Raw genomic sequence first — 18,208 nt, 5'->3', positions numbered from 1 at the left:
CTATGTAAAAACTTCTATAGTTTTTATTTTCTTATTTTTGGGTTTTTTGGTTGCATTTTATATGGCAAGAAAAAACCCTTGATTTTGCAAACAAATTGAGTAATGCGAGGGATTATATTATATTAAAAAATGATTGAGACCTTAATTTTCATTAATGAAAGGATGTCATTGGTAATAGGCATGGCATGCCTAACATTATTGGTGTTAGTATTTTTTTTCCCTCTTAAATTTTAACTTATTTTTTCAAGTGATCATAACTTTAAACAAAATTAAAATCTAAAATTTTGTTCAACTAATTCATGCATCGCACGGGTTAGCGACTAGTTTATATAAAAGTAGAGACCTCATACGAGAGTATATGAAATATTGCCAAGTGGCGCTCCAACTTTGCATTTAGCCTTTTTTTACCCCTTTTATTAAATTTTTCTATATCAATAAGTGTTGTGATAGTCCCAAGCGTTTTCAGTTTTCTATTAAAAAGTGAGAATACACAATTTCACCGATTCACCAATATTTCACACATATATATATATATATATATATTGATGGAGTTTCATACTTTTCTCACAACCCATAATTTTGAGAAAAGTTTGTGTTCTAGAAATTTTCTTTGCACAATCTTTCAAACGATCCCATTATTTTTTTCAAAGAATACCTTTTTTTTGAAAAAATTGTTTAATGCAATCCTTCTATGTACAACTCTCTCTTCTTCCCTTTCCATTCCCTTACTTTTTCCTCACTTCTTTCCTTTTCATCTCCCTTACAACCAAACAGGATATTAGTTTCCAAATTCAGCTAATAAAAAAAAGTGTTTTGAGGATATTAATAAAAAAAAGTCTGAATTTGGTAAGAATGGGATGTATAATTCATGTTTTACATCATCTAATAAGAGATGTCATATCAATTTTTTACTTAAAACTCAGTACATCATACCACAATTAATAATATCTTAATAAACTCCCAATTTAGTTGAATTTTCAAATGAGTATTATAATTGATTGAGTGTGATTGTTTTTATTTTTTTAATACTTGATAAGATGATGTGGTATGTTGAAATTGAAGGGTATAAAATTTGGGTTTTAAACCACATCCTTATAGAATTTAATCTTTAATAAAAATACGTAAAAAACATGTTTAATTACCGTTTTAGTCTTTAACACTTGTACTATATATCAAAATGGTTTTTAACATCTTAAACGTGTCAATTTTGCTTCTAAACTTTTGGTATTGTGTCAAAATAATCCTTACTATTAAGCGGTACATGAAAAGAATTGATGTATCTAACATTAATATCAAAATAATATTTTTGTGCCTTCTATGCTATCCTTTGAATTATCACGTGTCCTTAATTAGAAAATAAAATAAAATATTTGAAAATATATTAATTGCATCTCCATAAGTAAATGAGATGTCATTTTATTAGTAGAAATTGAAAATTTCTTTTCATTTCTTTTCCTCTGCTTTCTTGGCAACCAAATTAAATAGGGTTTAAGTCTTGACTTTTTAGTTAAAGTGCTCATGAACATCATCTAAAAAACATACTATTTACCTAATTTTAAAATGAAAATTTCAAAAAAAACAAAAGCCAAATGTCAATTTTTTACATTATCATTTTTTTAAGAAGTTAAAGTTATTACCAATTATATTATAAAAATCTTGTAAACTAACATGGTAATGAATATAATTCGTGTTGTAAGAACCAAGTACAAGAGTTCTGGGCCTTAGATTCCTTGGGCTCACAATTTATTTGTAGTGGGTTTAAGGATTTCCTACAATGGGTCGTTCTCGGCAGAGAGACTCAAAGTAACACTCAGTTGAAATGCTCTCTCGTTGACTATTTTCTCTCAATTTTTCTGAACCCCCTCTTCTCCCAACTTTCTTCTATTTATAGTCAAGGTTAGTGGGGAGATCATGATTACAATCACCGTTAGTGCTACTAAAGGTCCAGTATTATCTGGTTAAAGTGGTCGTTTAGGTGGAAGGGCGGTGCAGCATTTATGATCTTGGAACTTGTTTCCATTTGCACCGATTATGTTCGGCAACTCACATTCCCGTTCATATCATGTCCTTCCCGGATATGACTCATGCGCTCTTCCGGGAAGGATCAACCGGTCAACTCTGGGAACTTTGTGCTCAAAACCTGTTTTTACTTTAAGGCAGTTTCAAGAAGGGTCCGGGCCCAAGGACAGTACGGGCTTTGGAAGCTCGGCGCCGGGCCTGCATCCAGGGCCGGTATGGGCTTGGGCCCGGGGCCTAGATGGGTCTGGGCCCAAGGGCAGTATGGACTTTGGAAGCTCGGTGCCGTACAATAGCCCCCCCTTGATTCATACTCGGTTGCCGAGGAGAATCAAGGTGCTGCTTAGGGCCTTTTGATCCCAGGAGTCTTCTAGCCTGGGATTTCGGGCTGTCACTTCTCATTAAAATTCATCTCAAAAGACGCGCCGTTTCGCGGCGCCAGGCTCAGTCGTCATTATTGCCTGACGGTTCGTAAATCGAAGCGGCGCGCACATCAGTTACGCTTGGCATTCGTTGGGTCGCTCGTAGGCTGTGCCCATTTATTGCTTGATTAAGCGTCTCCTCTTCCCCCGTTTCTTTTGGCTCTATAAATAGTCCTTCTCCACACACCATTCCATTTTTCCTTCGCCTCTGATCTTTAGCGTCTACTCTCTGCCGACCATAGTTCTGTGTGCTTGCTTGCTCAGCGTTCTTTTCCTCCTTAGAACCCAAAGTAAGTCTTCCTTCCCCTTCCTGTTCCTTCAGCTTTGTTTCTTTGAGTTCATTCTTATAGTTTTAGGCTTTGTAGATGGGTTATTCTTACCTCCTAGATACCCCGGCTGCGTTGGCCACCTTTAGGAGTAAATTTAGTATTCCTAGTGACGTGGACGTGGCCTACTGTCACGAGAGTGATATGGAACTCCACCGAGGGCAGGGTACAGCCTTCTTTCCTTTGATGTCCATCTTAGAAGGTGGGGTTAGGTTCCCGGTAGATCCCCTCCTGATAAACACACTCACCTACTATGGGCTGTGCCCCGACCAGCTTCCCCCCAATTTTTACCGGGTAGTTAGTTGTGTCAGCCAATTGAACCGAACCTTTAACTTACAATTAGACCAACATGATATTAACCAAATGTACAGCCTCTGTGGGAGCAAGTCCACAAATTATTATTTAAAGACGAGGGATGCTCGGGTACGGCTGATATCGTGCCTACCCGATTCGAACAGGAACTCCACCGGGGAGTTCGTCAGGGTGCGCGGCAATTGGTTTGTCGGGGAGATCCCTTGCCCCCTCACACGGCGTGAAGTGGGTTCGTACCCTCCTCTTCTTATAGTTTTCTGAGTAAAAGAAAATTTTTATTTGTTAAAAGCTAACGCGTTATCTGTTCTTTTGCAGACGGCAAAGTTTTTGTTCAGGACCTCAGAGCTGTCCACGTCAAGGACCTAAACTTCGTCCTCCGTTCCGAGATCTTTGTGCATTGGGACGGGCAACTCCGGGCCTCACACCTGATCCTCGGCGTGGAACCGGTTTACTCTACTTGGCAGCCTTTCAAGCAGGCGTTGATAGTTGACAGCCCCCTGCTATCGTACATAGACGTCCGGTACGTGAACTTTTTGCCGCCGAAGCTTACAACCGGGGAAGCGAGGGAATTTGGTCGGCGGTTCACTACCGCGGACGAACTAGTTCCCCAGCGAGACGATTCCACGGAACAGGTGTCCCGGCGCCTTAGAGAGAGAGCTCACGAAGCCATACAACAAGGGGACCAAGCCCAAGAGCAGCCCCATCCCGAGGATCCACCTGCCGAGCACCAACAGCAAGTGACAGACGCGGCTAACCTGCTAGCTGAAGCGATCCAGCCCGGTGTAAGAATGGTGGCAAGGAGAGCAATGACCCTCGACAGGTTCGTGCCTGGTGCCCGGCCGACCAACCAGCCCCCGCCTACTCAGGGTCGGGGTCCAGTTTCTCAACCTCCTCCCCCCTCGCAGTCCGGACGTGCCCGGAAGAAACAGAAAGTAACCGAGCAACATTCCACGGGTCCGAGGGACGCCGTAGTTCAGACTCCTCCCCGTCCAACTGGCGGAATCGTTATCCGCGAGCCGCCAACCGAAGCTGGCACGGGGGGCGCGTCCTCCTCCCAAGTGGCTCCAGCATGGGAGCCTAAGTTCCTTTTGGACGGCAAGCCATTGCCCTCAACCGCCTCCATTCGGATGTGGGATAAGGGCGAGGGCGGTCGTATCGCCCAGACTTTGGCTGGAGCTCTTCAACTCCCCGAGGACGTGCATGCTTTCGAGGATGGGTCCGAGGAGTCTGTGGGGCGCCGGTTAGAGTGGCACGCCATTGCGGTAATTCTTTTATCTCTTTACTTTCGTATATATATAGATTTCCCTGGGTTTCTTTGTTAACCCCCGTGCTTGCTAGGCCGCTCAACTGGCTCATATCGTGGCTGCCCGGGCACGAGAGCTTGATAAGGAGAATGAGCGCGAGAAGGAGGCGCGGGAGGCAGCAATAAAAACCGCCAAGGAAAAGGCAAAGATTGCTGAGTCTGCCGAGAAGAAGGCTGCTGCCGCGGAGAAGTTCCGAGCATCGGCTGAAAAAAGGTGTACCGAGCTCCTGGCCCGGCAAAATGAGACGGAACTTAAGCTAGCCGAAGCCCTCAGCCTCAACATTTCTCATGCTGACGAGATAGCCGATCTCAGGGCCGGCTTGGCGGCCGCGGAGCAAAAGTGGTATGACGTAGGTTTCGCCGATGCCGAGAACTCCGCAGAGCCGGTGGTGACTAGGGCTCGGCGTATGGGTTTCGAGGCCGGGTGGTTTGCTGCTCTTCAGGCAATGGGAGTTCCTGAGGACTCACCGCTGAGGGACCCCAGCCAGATTCCATTTCCGAACCCTGTACCTGCCGGCCAGGACGCCCCGGCTGCACTTGATGAGGAGGAGACGGCCAGTATGAGGGAGTTGGTCGAACAAATCGACTCCCATGCTGAGCCCGAGGAACTGGAGGCCACGAGCATACCTACTGTGCAGGAACTTCTTGACGAGGCCCAGCCTTTCTCCCTGATCGTCCAGCAGGAAGTGCCACCACCGACTCAACCCCCTAGTTGACTTTATTTTCTTTTTATTTCATTTTTATTTGCCTATGTCACCGGGATGTGGTGATTGAACCGTTGCTCTATTTTATTGGTTTTATTTTGCCCATGTCACCGGGATGTGGTGATTGAACAATTCCTTTTACTTGTTTAATTGGTAGTCCGTTTCCTTTTCCTGTTTCAATTTGTTGAGTGAAATTATATCCGTTTGTGCTTTGCTTGAATTATACCTGTGCTATGGCCGTTTAACAGAATGGTACCCCCGAGAACCTGTTGTGCGGAGTTGTGGGTAGTTTTGAGAGCGCTATTTGGGCTTAGTTTTTGTAAAAAGGTTTAGGTTTTTATCAGGTTTCGGTTTGACCGAGAATTGAGTTTCCATCCTTCGAGCATTTGTTTGCAAAGTTTCCGTTTGTCCGGATATTCGATTTTAACCGAGAATCAAGTTTTTGTCTTCATAGATTTAATTGCAAGTTTCACGCATGCTCGGTGATTTTGACCGAGCCGAGGGTCAGGTTCCTGCCCTTAAGATTTATTCGTCAGGTTTTCACCTGCTCGGCGAAATTGATCGAGCCGAGAGTCAGGTTTCTGGCCTTTGAATTTTGTTCGTAAGGTTTTCACCTGCTCGGTGATATTGATCGAGCCGAGAGTCAGGTTTCTGTCCTTAGGATTTAGTTTGTAAGGTTTTCACCTGCTCGGCGATATTGATTGAGCCGAGGGTCAGGTTCCTGCCCTTAAGATTTATTCGTCAGGTTTTCACCTGCTCGGCGATATTGATCGAGCCGAGAGTCAGGTTTCTGGCCTTTGAATTTTGTTTGTAAGGTTTTCACCTGCTCGGCGATATTGATCGAGCCGAGAGTCAGGTTTCTGTCCTTAGGATTTTGTTTGTAAGGTTTTCACCTGCTCGGCGATATTGATCGAGCCGAGAGTCAGGTTTCTGTCCTTAGGTTCTGCTGGCGATTCTCTTGGTGCGCGGCTACAGGTTCAAAAACAGCAAAGACAAAAAAGTTCATCATACTCTTAATCTTTATAGAATACAAGTTTTGGCTTACATCGACGGTTACGCGTAGAATTTCTTCAGGTTGTTGGCGTTCCATGGTCGGGGGAGTGGCCTCTCGTCCAGGTCCTCCAAGTAGTAAGCCCCTGCCCCTGCGATGGCTGTGACTCTGTATGGTCCCTCCCAACTCTGAGCAAGCTTCCCTGCAGCCACGTCCCGCATGTTCCCTACTACCCTTCTTAACACCAATTCCCCGGCGCTGAATTCCCTGGTCCTTACATTTCGGTTGTACCTTTGCGCCAGCTTCTGCTGATACTCGGCAAGACATACGGTCGCGGCTTCCCTGCATTCTTCTAGCCAATCCAACTGCTCCATCATAAGGTTGGCGTTCTGTACGGGGTCAAACCCGACGACCCGCGCACTGCACAAGCTCACCTCGGTTGGTATCACCGCTTCTGCTCCGTATGCCAGAGAAAATGGGGTTTCCCCCGTGGATCTCCTGGGGGTCGTGCGGTAGGCCCACAAAACACTGGGTAGTTCTTCTGCCCACCTTCCTTTCGCTCTATCCAACCTTCTCTTGAGCCCGTTCAAAATAGTCTTGTTTACTGCTTCAGCTTGGCCGTTGCTCTGGGGGTATGCCGGGGTTGAATACTTGTTCTTGATGCCGAGCTCGCTGCAAAAGGTCTGAAAAGCGTTGCTGTCGAACTGTAGCCCGTTGTCTGTCACTAGTGAATTCGGCACCCCAAACCTTGTAACTATGTTTTTCCACACAAACTTTTTCACGTCGGTATCCCGGATATTGGCCAAGGCTTCGGCTTCAGCCCACTTTGTGAAATAATCCACGGCCACTAGTACAAAACGGCGGTTCCCCGTTGCTCGGGGGAATGGCCCGAGAATGTCGAGCCCCCATTGTGCAAATGGCCACGGGCTGCTGACAGGGTTTAGATGTCCGGCCGGCTGATAGATCATTGAGGCGTGCCTTTGACATTGTTCGCAACTCCGAACGTATTCGGCGGCATCCTTCTGCATCTGTGGCCACCAAAACCCCTGCGTCATTGCTCTGTGTGCTAAAGATCGTCCCCCGGCATGCCCGCCGCATACTCCTTCATGCAGCTCGGTTAGAAGCTCCTTGACTTTTTCAGGATGCAGGCACAAGAGGTAAGGGCCGGCGAAGGACCTTCTGTACAACTTTCGGTCCGAGGACAACCAGTACCTGGGAGCCATTCGTCGAATCTTATTGGCCTCGGCCTCATCCTCTGGAACTTTATCTTCGGAAAGAAAGTCTATGATCGGGTTCATCCAGCATGGTCCGGCCACCGCCACCTGCGCAACCTCTACTCCGGCACGGTCGAGGGCAGTCTTCACACAAATGCTTGGTTCCCTTACAAGTTCAATCATGATAAGCCTCGGGGTGTCCTCGGTAGCCGATGAGGCTAACGTGGCAAGAGAGTCAGCATGCTTGTTTTGCGACCGGGCCACCTGGGATATCTTTACCGTTCCAAACTGACCGATGATCTGCTTTGCCGTACTCAGATAAGCTTTCATTCGGGGATACCGAGCCTCGAAGTCCCCCGTGATCTAATAAACAACCAGCCGAGAGTCTGAGTAGATCTCCACATCCCTGGCGCCCAGATGCAATACTGCCCTTAGTCCGGCCAACAGGGCCTCATATTCGGCTTCGTTGTTCGAGGCTTTGAACCCCAATCTGAAGGAATGTTCCAGTCGCATACCTTCAGGGGTGATTATGACAATACCAGCCCCGGCCCCCATAGCGTTTGATGCGCCGTCCACAAATAACCTCCACGGGCGAATCTCCGCACTACAGATTACCTGGCCTTCATTCTTAGGTGTAAATTCCGCGATGAAATCAGCGAGAATCTGCCCTTTCACCGAGCTTCTTGGTCGGTATCTTATGTCAAACGATCCCAACCGAGTCCCCCACTTAGCAATCCGTCCCGTGAAATCGGATCTCTTCAACAGTGATTGCAATGGATACTCGGTGAGGACGAACACTGTGTGTGCCTGGAAGTAGTGTGGTAACTTCCTCGTGGCGTGTACCAAGGCCAAAACCAACTTTTCAAGAGGCAGGTACCTCGTCTCGGCGTCGACCAAGGTCTTGCTTACGTAATACACCGGTATTTGCACTCCCCGGTCCCTTAGTAATACGGCACTTACGGCATGATTGGTGATTGCAAGGTACATAAACAGGTCCTCCCCGGGCTCCGGGGCCGTCAACCTCGGCGCCTTTGCCAAATACCCCTTTAGTTCTCGAAAAGCTTCATCGCAGCTCTCGTCCCATTAAAACCCCTTCCACTTCTTCAGAAGTTGATAGAATGGCCGGCAGCGATCGGCAAACTTGGAGATGAATCGGTTCAGGGCGGCCAACATCCCGGTGAGCACCTGCACCTCCTTAGGGTTGCTCGGTGGTTTGAGGCGATTGATTGCCTCTACTTGGTCGGGGTTAGCCTCTATTCCCCGAATGGAGATCAGATAACCCAGGAACTTGCCAGCCCCCACTCCGAAAGTGCACTTTTCGGCATTGAGGTGCAGCCTGTGTCGTCGTAGTATCTCGAATACTCCTCGAAGGTCTTCAGTATGCAGCGACTCTTTTCTGCTCTTTACCACCATGTCGTCGATATAAACTTCAACCGTGCAACCAATTTTTTCCCGGAACATCCTTGTCATCATACGCTGGTAGGTGGCCCCGGCATTCTTCAATCCAAACGGCATGACCTCGTAGTGATAGTTTGCGTTCGAGGATATAAACGCTGTCTTCTCTCGGTCCTCGGGTGTTAAGGCAATCTGGTGGTAGCCTTGGAAGGCGTCCAGGAAACTCATTCTCGGGTGCCCGTACGTGGCATCCACCAACTGATCTATCTTGGGCATCGGGAACGGATCCTTGGGACACGCTTTGTTTAAATCGGTGAAGTCCACGCAAACTCTCCATTTACCGCTCTTCTTCTTTACTACGACAGTGTTTGCTAGCCATCTCGGGAAGAATATTTCTTTTATGACCCCGGCTTCCTTCAGTCTCTGGACCTCCAGGTTTACTGCATCGACGTGCTCCTTTGATGCTCTTCTCGGCTTCTGCTTTTTCGGAGGAAATGATGGGTCCACATTGAGTTTGTGAACAATGAACTCGGGGTCTACGCCGGGCACTTCATACGGGTTCCATGCGAAGACATCTATGTTCTGCAACAGGAACAACAACATCTCTACCCTTTCCCGGTCATCCATGCTTGTACCTATCTGGAAATATTTGCCACTATCTGGGAGAATTCTTACCTTCAGTACCTCCTCGACAACGTCTGCCCCCTTTTCCTGGGGTATCTGTAATTGCTATGCAGTCTCTTTCTCGGCGTACTCAGCTTGGCCAAGCTGCTCCTTTTCCCACTGGACCGCGGCTACGAGGCATTGCTTCGCCACCTGCTGATTTCCCCTTACCTCTACAACTCCGTGCTCAGTAGGAAATTTTACTTTCACGTGAAGGGTGGACGGAACAGCCCCCATGGCGTGAATCCACGGCCTCCCCAGGATTGCGGTGTAAGGTGCGAACGATCGGACTACTATGAACGTAACTACAACTTCCTTGCCCTCCATGTCCACAGGGAGTGAGATTTGCCCCTCGGGAATCACAATTCTCCCGTCAAACGAGACCAATGGCGTGTTATACTTTGCCAAATCCTGGGTTTTTAACCCGAGCCCTTCGAAGAGGTCCGGGTACATGACGTCAGCCCCGCTACCCTGATCAATCATCACCCTCTTCACCAGGAATCCGCCTATCCGGGCGGTCACCACCAAAGCGTCGTCGTGAGGTTGGATGGTTCCTTCGAAATCATCTTCTCCGAACGAGATGTCTAGCCGTCCAACTCTCTTTTGCTTCTTGGATGATTCTCCGTCCGCGCGAGCCACTGTCATCACCATCCTTGCCGCTGCTGCCCCTCTCGGTGCAGCATGAATGACGTTGATTACCCCCCGGGGTGGTGGAAGTGGATTTCTTCTCTGTAGGGCGCCCTGCTCGGTCTCCCGGTCAGTGGAATCTGCTACAAACTCTTTCAGGTGCCCTGCCTTCACTAACTGCCCGAGATGATCTTTCAATACCCTACACTGCTCGGTGGTGTGCCCCTTGTCTCTGTGATAAGTGCAGTATAGGCTTTGGTTCCTCCGAGATGGGTCGCCCCCCATTTTGTTCGGCCATCTGAAGAATGGCTCGTTCCTTATCTGTTCCAGTATCTTGTGCACGGGCTCTTTAAACAACACATTAACCCCTTCCATCTGCACCTCTGGTTCCTGCATTCTGAAGTCCCTTTTCGGCTTTGGCGGTAAGATGCTTTGTCGAGATCTCCCCGTAAAAGGGGCTTTCCCCCTGCTTTGCAGCCGGTCATCCTCCAGGCGTTTGTACTCCTCTATGCGTCTCATCAGTTGCCTCATGTCCTCCGGGGGTCTTCTTGTCAGCGACTCCCGTAGTTCAGAATCCTCGGGAAGCCCCATCCTGAAGGTACTAGCCGCAATTTTCTCGTTTCCCCCACCGATCTCATTGTAGAGTTCCCAATATCGGCTGGCATAGCTCCGAAGGGTTTCCCCGACCCTCATTTTCATGGACAGCAACACGTCGACCGGTTATTGCACTCAGCTGCATGTTACGAACCTGCTGCCGAACTCCTGAATCAACTCGGCGAAGCTATGTATAGAACCTTTCCGCAACCCATTGAACCATCTCAGTGCGGTAGAGCCGAGACTAGAGGGGAATACTTTACACATCAATGCATCGTTGTGCGCATGCAACGACATCATGTGGATGTAATGACTGACATGCTCCACGGGGTCTGTCCTCCCCTCATAGGAATTGAATGGTGGACGCGTGAATCTGCTCGGCATGGGTGCCCGTTCAATCTCGTCAGAGAATGGAGACCGGGCCGCCATCCGCAAGGCCCTGCTCATGGCGTCCATCGCGGCGTTGTGGTACTGCCGCTCCTCTGGCGACTCTGACCCTTGGTTATCATATCCATGCGACCGGGAACGGTCCCGTCTACGATGAATATCCCGGGAGTGACGACGTGACTCTTGAGAATGGGATCGGTCCCGGTGTTGTTGTGTAACAGATCGGCTGGAACCTTCCTCGCCACGGTTCCTCCTGGGTTGGGGGTTGTGGTTCCTTTCGTGGCGCCGACCCCTTGCCTCCAGCTCCAAGTCCATGACCAATCTGCGCAACCGCTCCAGCTCCCGGTCTCTATCATCATGTTGCCGATGTGCTGAGACGTTTGAAATCGTCCGGTGCGTTTGGGCCGATCCTTCTCCCAATCCAGACCTTTCCTCTCCTCTTGAATGCTCCCTATCCTCCAGCCGCTTCTGCCTTCTCTCCCTCCACGTCGATCCCCGAGAAGATCTTGCGGAATTGCTCGGAACGTGCCCTCTTGAACGCTCCTCAGACATCTTCTTTGCTTGAGTCTCACTCGAACCACAGCTTCGTAGGATGGCCCCACGGTGGGCGCCAATTGTAAGAACCAAGTACAAGAGTTCTGGGCCTTAGATTCCTTGGGCTCACAATTTATTTGTAGTGGGTTTAAGGATTTCCTACAATGGGTCGTTCTCGGCAGAGAGACTCAAAGTAACACTCAGTTGAAATGCTCTCTCGTTGACTATTTTCTCTCAATTTTTCTGAACCCCCTCTTCTCCCAACTTTCTTCTATTTATAGTCAAGGTTAGTGGGGAGATCATGATTACAATCACCGTTAGTGCTACTAAAGGTCCAGTATTATCTGGTTAAAGTGGTCGTTTAGGTGGAAGGGTGGTGCAGCATTTATGATCTTGGAACTTGTTTCCATTTGCACCGATTATGTTCGGCAACTCACGTTCCCGTTCATATCATGTCCTTCCCGGATATGACTCATGCGCTCTTCCGGGAAGGATCAACCGGTCAACTCTGGGAACTTTGTGCTCAAAACCTGTTTTTACTTTAAGGCAGTTTCAAGAAGGGTCCGAGCCCAAGGACAGTACGGGCTTTGGAAGCTCGGCGCCGGGCCTGCATCCAGGGCCGGTATGGGCTTGGGCCCGGGGCCTAGATGGGTCTGGGCCCAAGGGCAGTATGGACTTTGGAAGCTCGGTGCCGTACACGTGTCATGTCAACAAGGCAATAAATCAATTTCCTAATTATTTTTCTTTTTTGTGTTTAAAAATTGATACATCATTTAATAAAAGTAGTGTGTAATCCTGTGCATATGCACTTGTACATTTAAAAACAATCACAATTATATTTATATATATATATATATATATATGATTTAGAATCTAATTGGATCTAGACTATTTGGTTTTTATACGAAATAATTCACTTGCTACAAAAATTAAAATATTAGATGAGATACATGGCACAAAATTGAGCTCCAATTAAAATTCAATTTAGAATCTAATTGAATTTAAACTCTTTGATTTTTGCACCTAATAATTCACTTGACATATAAATTTAAAAATTAGATAAGACACGTGGTGCAAAATTAGACTCCAATTTAGAATTTAAATTTTCTCTCAGTTTTGGCTATATATATATATATATATATATGTTTAGCAACCTACCATCACTCTATTTAAAATTACATGTTCATGAAATCACAGTCCCATATATGGCACTTTTTTAGGAGCCACTATCTCATCAAAAAAACCATCTCATACAAAAAACAAGTTAGTAGCGAACCATCTCAAAAGAATATCAGTGAATACAGGGGAGCAATATTTGGTGCATAATGCATGCATCACAAGGATACATGCTACTTATTGAATATATATTTAATCATATAATTTTAAACATTTTTACTACATCTAACACTGTAATATCAGGTTTAATTACTCCAAATATCAAACCTCATTGTAGCGAACCTTGAAACAAATACACAAGTACAACACAAACAGAAATATGATTATTAGTTTATTACAAAGCAAGATAGATTAGTCCAAGCGAAGGAAAAGAGCAAGGAAATAAAACATGTTCTTTTACATTACACACACAAATATTTTTCCTTTCTTAGGGTATATCTGTACTAACTTGTGCTGCAGTGGATAGCTTAGTGTATTCCAAGCTCCCAATCTCTTTTTCTCCCTGGTTATTCTTGCACTCATAGTAGAAGACAGTGAACGCCATCAATGCAAACATCCTGATCAGCCACGAACAATTGACCGAAAGTAACACAATAGATAGTCTAATTGTTGTTAATTGTTTGCTGTTGACCAACCTAAAACCCGGAATCAAAACCAAGGATAGTATTCCAAACACAATATTCAGAAAAAACCCACATAACTTTAAGCCCTTTACTAGCTCCGCAGCCCTTCCTAGTGCATCAATTCCACATTTTTCTTCTAGTACTGAAACCACAAATGCTAAATTCCAAACAACAGCCAAGTAACTAAGGAAAACCGCTGCTAGAATGAAAATTATGATTGCAGAAAAAGTAACATGATCTGGAAAAATCAGCACCAAGGGAATGAGAGTTGCCCATGTTAGGAAACCATAGCCTAACTCGAACAAAGCTATGTAAAACCAAGTAATGAAAGGTCTTTTCCATGATTTCACTACTCTCAATAGTAATTCTTTGATGGATATGTCTATTCCTCTATGTGTTACCCCTGATGCTAAGACTGTGGTTGCGGCACAGAATAAGGATGTGACATAGATGGTAACAATGAAAATCCATTCCAACCCAGCAAAGACTTGGAGATCTTGCCACACAGCAGTGACAAGCTTTGCAAATTCAGAGGTACCCGGAGTTGTGAGCTGTAGGAAGGTGGCGTTAGTGATAAGATCTTTGAGCAATGGTTTAATGGAGAAAGTGTTTGCCAAGAAGAGCAATGAGCGAAGAGAAAGGATGAGTAAGGTGATGGAAGCCATGAGCTTCCCATGTTTTAAGAAATTTTTGAGGGATTCTCCAAGAATTGCCATAAAACCAAAAAGTGTATACGACTCCATGGTGCTAGCTAGGGAGGTTTGATATTTGATACACTATGCGATAGGGAAAAGGCACAAGATAGAGGCTGCTTATATAAACAATGTAATTATGGCAATTTGAATTAGTCTATTTCTACTATATTGTTTTAAAATAGCGAATAAAATTATAAAAGTCTCTTCATGGAATTGACTCCTAAGCATTCTTTAAGGTGAGAGGATAAGAAGAAACTTGTTACCAAGAAATTTAACAAAATATCATATAACCTGACAGTGACATTTTGATTGCATCTCATGAACATGACCAACAGGTAGATATATAAAATAGAAAATTTAGAGAAAAGACAAAACATTGTAATAGGGTAATTGCAGGCTTTGTGACACAAAAATCTAACAAAAAACTGAAATCTTTAAGCAACCTAAGAATGGGAAAAAAATGTGTATATACATATATATATATATATATATATAAAAGTGTGTGTGTAAAAGAATGCTATGGAATGGTAATAAGTTTTTTTCCAGCGGGTTTCGTTTATTCAATTTTGACAAAGTCAGTCAACAACGGCATAACAGATGATCTGGGCTGGCACTCATAAATCATGACCAATATGATCGTGGACTAAAATTAATTGACATTAATTAAATTAAGGATAACATGTTCGGCGGGAACACAAAGTAACACATACAATCTTATTATATTTAGTTCTTAATAGCAGACATGGCTGACTTAATATTAGTCCATGCATATATTTAGAGGTAATCCCAATTGAAATTTACCATCAATAATATGGATTATAATTACACACGACTAAACCTCACAATTAAAATGATAGACAATGATAATTTAACATATTTACCTATCACTGGTATGGAGGACTTACTAGAAAAATGGAGTCACTTTACTCTATCAGAGAGGGAGATTACGAGTTTTGTACTTCAAAGAGGTCAACAACTCGGTGAGTTCATCATGGCAGCACAATTCCATGGTGTTCAGCCGCAGTCAAGCGCTTCGGTGAGAGAGGGGGAGGCAGGTTCGGTGGTGGTGCAGCCAGCAGAGGGGATGACAGAAGGGGGCGATGATGATGTGGCACTAAAGACCATTGATGGTGAGACGTTACAGACCGTTGAAGGCAATAAAGAGCGCAGGAAATTAATTGCGTGGAAGTGGCAGACACGTTACAACCAATTCAGGGAATCCAACAGCTTTCGGACTCCTTATTACCTCCTATTAATGCTCCTAATAATGAGGGAGTTACTTTGGAGTCCGAATTTTCAGTTCCTAATTCGGTTTCAGAGGCTGACTTATTTGATTTACAAATAAGGGGAAATGATGAGGCTTTAAATTTGATGTAATTAATTCCCACTCAATTTCTCCAGTCAATCAAACCGTGTCTGATGAGAGGGAGAGAGCTAGCCAGGCTGGCAGTAGGGCAACACGGGGAAAACAATATGATCAATTAAATGCGGGGAATGATGACAGCTCACCAACTATTGCTCCTATTAACTCTTATTCCCAGCAATCCCAACAGCAAGTGTTTAATATGGTCAATATTCCAAACAAGGAAAAAAGTGCAACAACAACAACGAAGGGTAATGAGCCAGATCAGTCCAATCAACCTCCACACCGTGCCATTTGGAAACCACCTCCATGGTCGATCTTGAAGGTGAACTCTGATGATGCGATTTTCCGGGAACAAAATTCTGTGGATGTTGTTTTGGATATGGGAGGTGGATTAGTGTTGTTTTGGAGATCGACTATTGATATAATTGTGAAGGGTTCGGGCACAAATTATATCGATACAATGTTTCAAGAAGAAGATAGGGCAGGGATTGGAGTGATCATCTGAGAATGCCAAGGAAAAGGCTTGGCACACATGGTCGGAATCATCCCTCTCCCCCTAACTGTCATAGAGCTTGAAACTTTGGCTATATCGAAGGATTTACAGTTTAATACTGATCTGAGTTTGGAAGATGTCACCCCAGAGGGAGTTTCAGAGATTGCAATGAACGCTTTGAATGTAGATTCGCAATCTTTGGAATCATTTGGTTTACTTAGTCGTGATGTTAAATATTTTGCAAGTTTATTTCATTGTATTAGGTTTTCACATGTTCGTAGAGAAGGATTGCTGTATTCTCACATTAAGAGAAACGACAATGGGGTTGCTCATAGTCTGGCTAAAAATGCATTATGCATACCAGATTTTCAAGTACAGATGAAAGATGTCCCATCTCATATTGGTTCGATTTTACAATTGGATGTAGTTGAATTTTATTAATAAAATCCATCAGTTTCTTTCTCAAAAAAAAAAAAAAAACTTGACAACCTATGCTCATATTAAAAAGCCCTTAAATGGCAATATATTTACTATATTGAACCGAGTATTACAATGAATCCGAAGTGTGGTATCTAGAGGAATACATTAGACTAGCTTAGTATGGTAACCCAATTACCTGGTGTGATGGTCATTCCACAAGTATAAGTACTTGTGGAGTATGAGGGGTAAGGGTCAGGGTTCAAGTTTTCAGGAAAGAGTTTCACACACATATACGGCCAAAATGGGAAATTAACCCTGATTTTCAAACAATATAATTAGTAGACACTGTTTTTAAACTATATTTTTTACTAACATCTCAAGTTTAAAAGAGTCAATTTTGGGCCTATAAATCGAGTCTTTGGGACTCGATTTCCATGGTCTGATCACGTCTAATGTGGTATTTTTTTCACGTGGTGACCACCTGGAAATCGAGTCTCTAAGACTCGATTTATAAGCTAACCCTGCATATTCAGTTCACTTTCACACACACACACACACACACACACACACAAACTCAAACACCTTCTCTCTCTCTCTCTCTCTAAATGGGAGAATCTAGCTTTCGAAGATGAAGATCACCGGCACTCGCAAGTCCACTCCGTGCCGAGCAACCCGGAACCCGATCCAGCTAGGCAGCGCAAGACCCAAGCCACGCGATCTGGGTCTTTCTCTCTCTGATCTGATGGGTTCTTCCTCTCTCTGATCTGATGGGTTTTTTTTTATATATATTTTTTTTTAATCTGGATTTTAGGTCCTCAGATTCTTTCTCTTTGATTTGATGGGTTCTTTCTCTCTCTAAACTGATGGGTTTCTTTTTTTTTTTTTTTTTAAATATGGATTTTAGGTGGTTATTGTGGGTAGATTTGGTTAGATGTTTTGTACTAGCTGATCTGTGTTTGTGTTTTGTACTCCAACACTTGCTGAAATTTCATCTTTTCATCGAGTCTTTGAGCATCGATATATAAACTGAGTTTCTAAGACTTGATTTCCAGGTGGACAAAGTGCCACCTCAGACCTGATCAGAACATAAAAACCGACCCTCAAAGACTTGATTTATAGTCCAAAATCGAGTCTCTTAGACTTGAGATGTTAGTAAAAAATATAGTTTTGAAATTGTGCCTACTAATTATATTGTTTGAAAAATGGGCTCAATTCCCAATTTTGGCCCACATATACACTTAGATTAGGTTAGAGTATAATTTCTATCTTGTATAAAATATATATATATATATATATATAAAAGTATGGTAACCCTAAAATCAGCGTAGCTTGTATTACAAAACAATAGTATCTTAGGTATTCTACAAACTTATGTATTATGTTATTATGATAATATCATAATCAATATATATATATATATATATATATAAAACTGAAGCCTCCTACTTTTTTGCTAAGCTCCACAAATTTCCACGTCTACATTATTTAATAAAAAATTCTAATTTTTTTTTTCTAAAACCCGATAATACAAAAACCTAAATTCTGATTAAACCCGATAATACATGAGCACATTTAGGACTCCTTCCTCAATCTCACTCACGTTTAGGACTCCTGCCTCTGACTTTTGGTTGACTTTTTGTTACTTGCACCACAATTTTCCACATCATCTGTCTTTTATTTAGATTATTTTTACTTCAAACGGTCCACACATAGTAAACCTCCTTCTCTCCCACTCTAGTCTTCATTCACATAATCACTCCTCTCTTCACGCTACCCCTATCTATTTCTCTCTTTTGTTTTCTCACACCTCAAACACAAAGCCTTCTTTATGTGGGGGGGGGGGGGGGGAGGGAGGGAAGAATCATGGAATGGCAATGTTGAGATGTGACTCAAGAGTTTTGAAGATGTGAAAGTCATACAAATACAAAAACTACCATGGTATACATA

The 18,208-nt window shown here is 44.2% G+C and overlaps 1 protein-coding gene across 1 annotated transcript; it reads right to left on the bottom strand.

Annotated features, from left to right (window-relative positions):
• Positions 1-13,091: 13,091 nt before the first annotated feature.
• Positions 13,092-14,030, bottom strand: LOC126705300 (uncharacterized). Its single transcript, XM_050404196.1, has one exon. It carries the CDS (start codon positions 14,028-14,030, stop codon positions 13,092-13,094), a length of 939 nt encoding a protein of 312 aa, XP_050260153.1.
• Between the last annotated feature and the right edge of the window lie 4,178 nt (positions 14,031-18,208).

This window comes from Quercus robur, chromosome 2 (assembly GCF_932294415.1).
Source record: "Quercus robur chromosome 2, dhQueRobu3.1, whole genome shotgun sequence".
Taxonomy (NCBI): domain Eukaryota; kingdom Viridiplantae; phylum Streptophyta; class Magnoliopsida; order Fagales; family Fagaceae; genus Quercus; species Quercus robur.
Note: the sequence above shows the minus strand (reverse complement) of the source record. Positions and strands in the feature narration are given on the sequence as shown.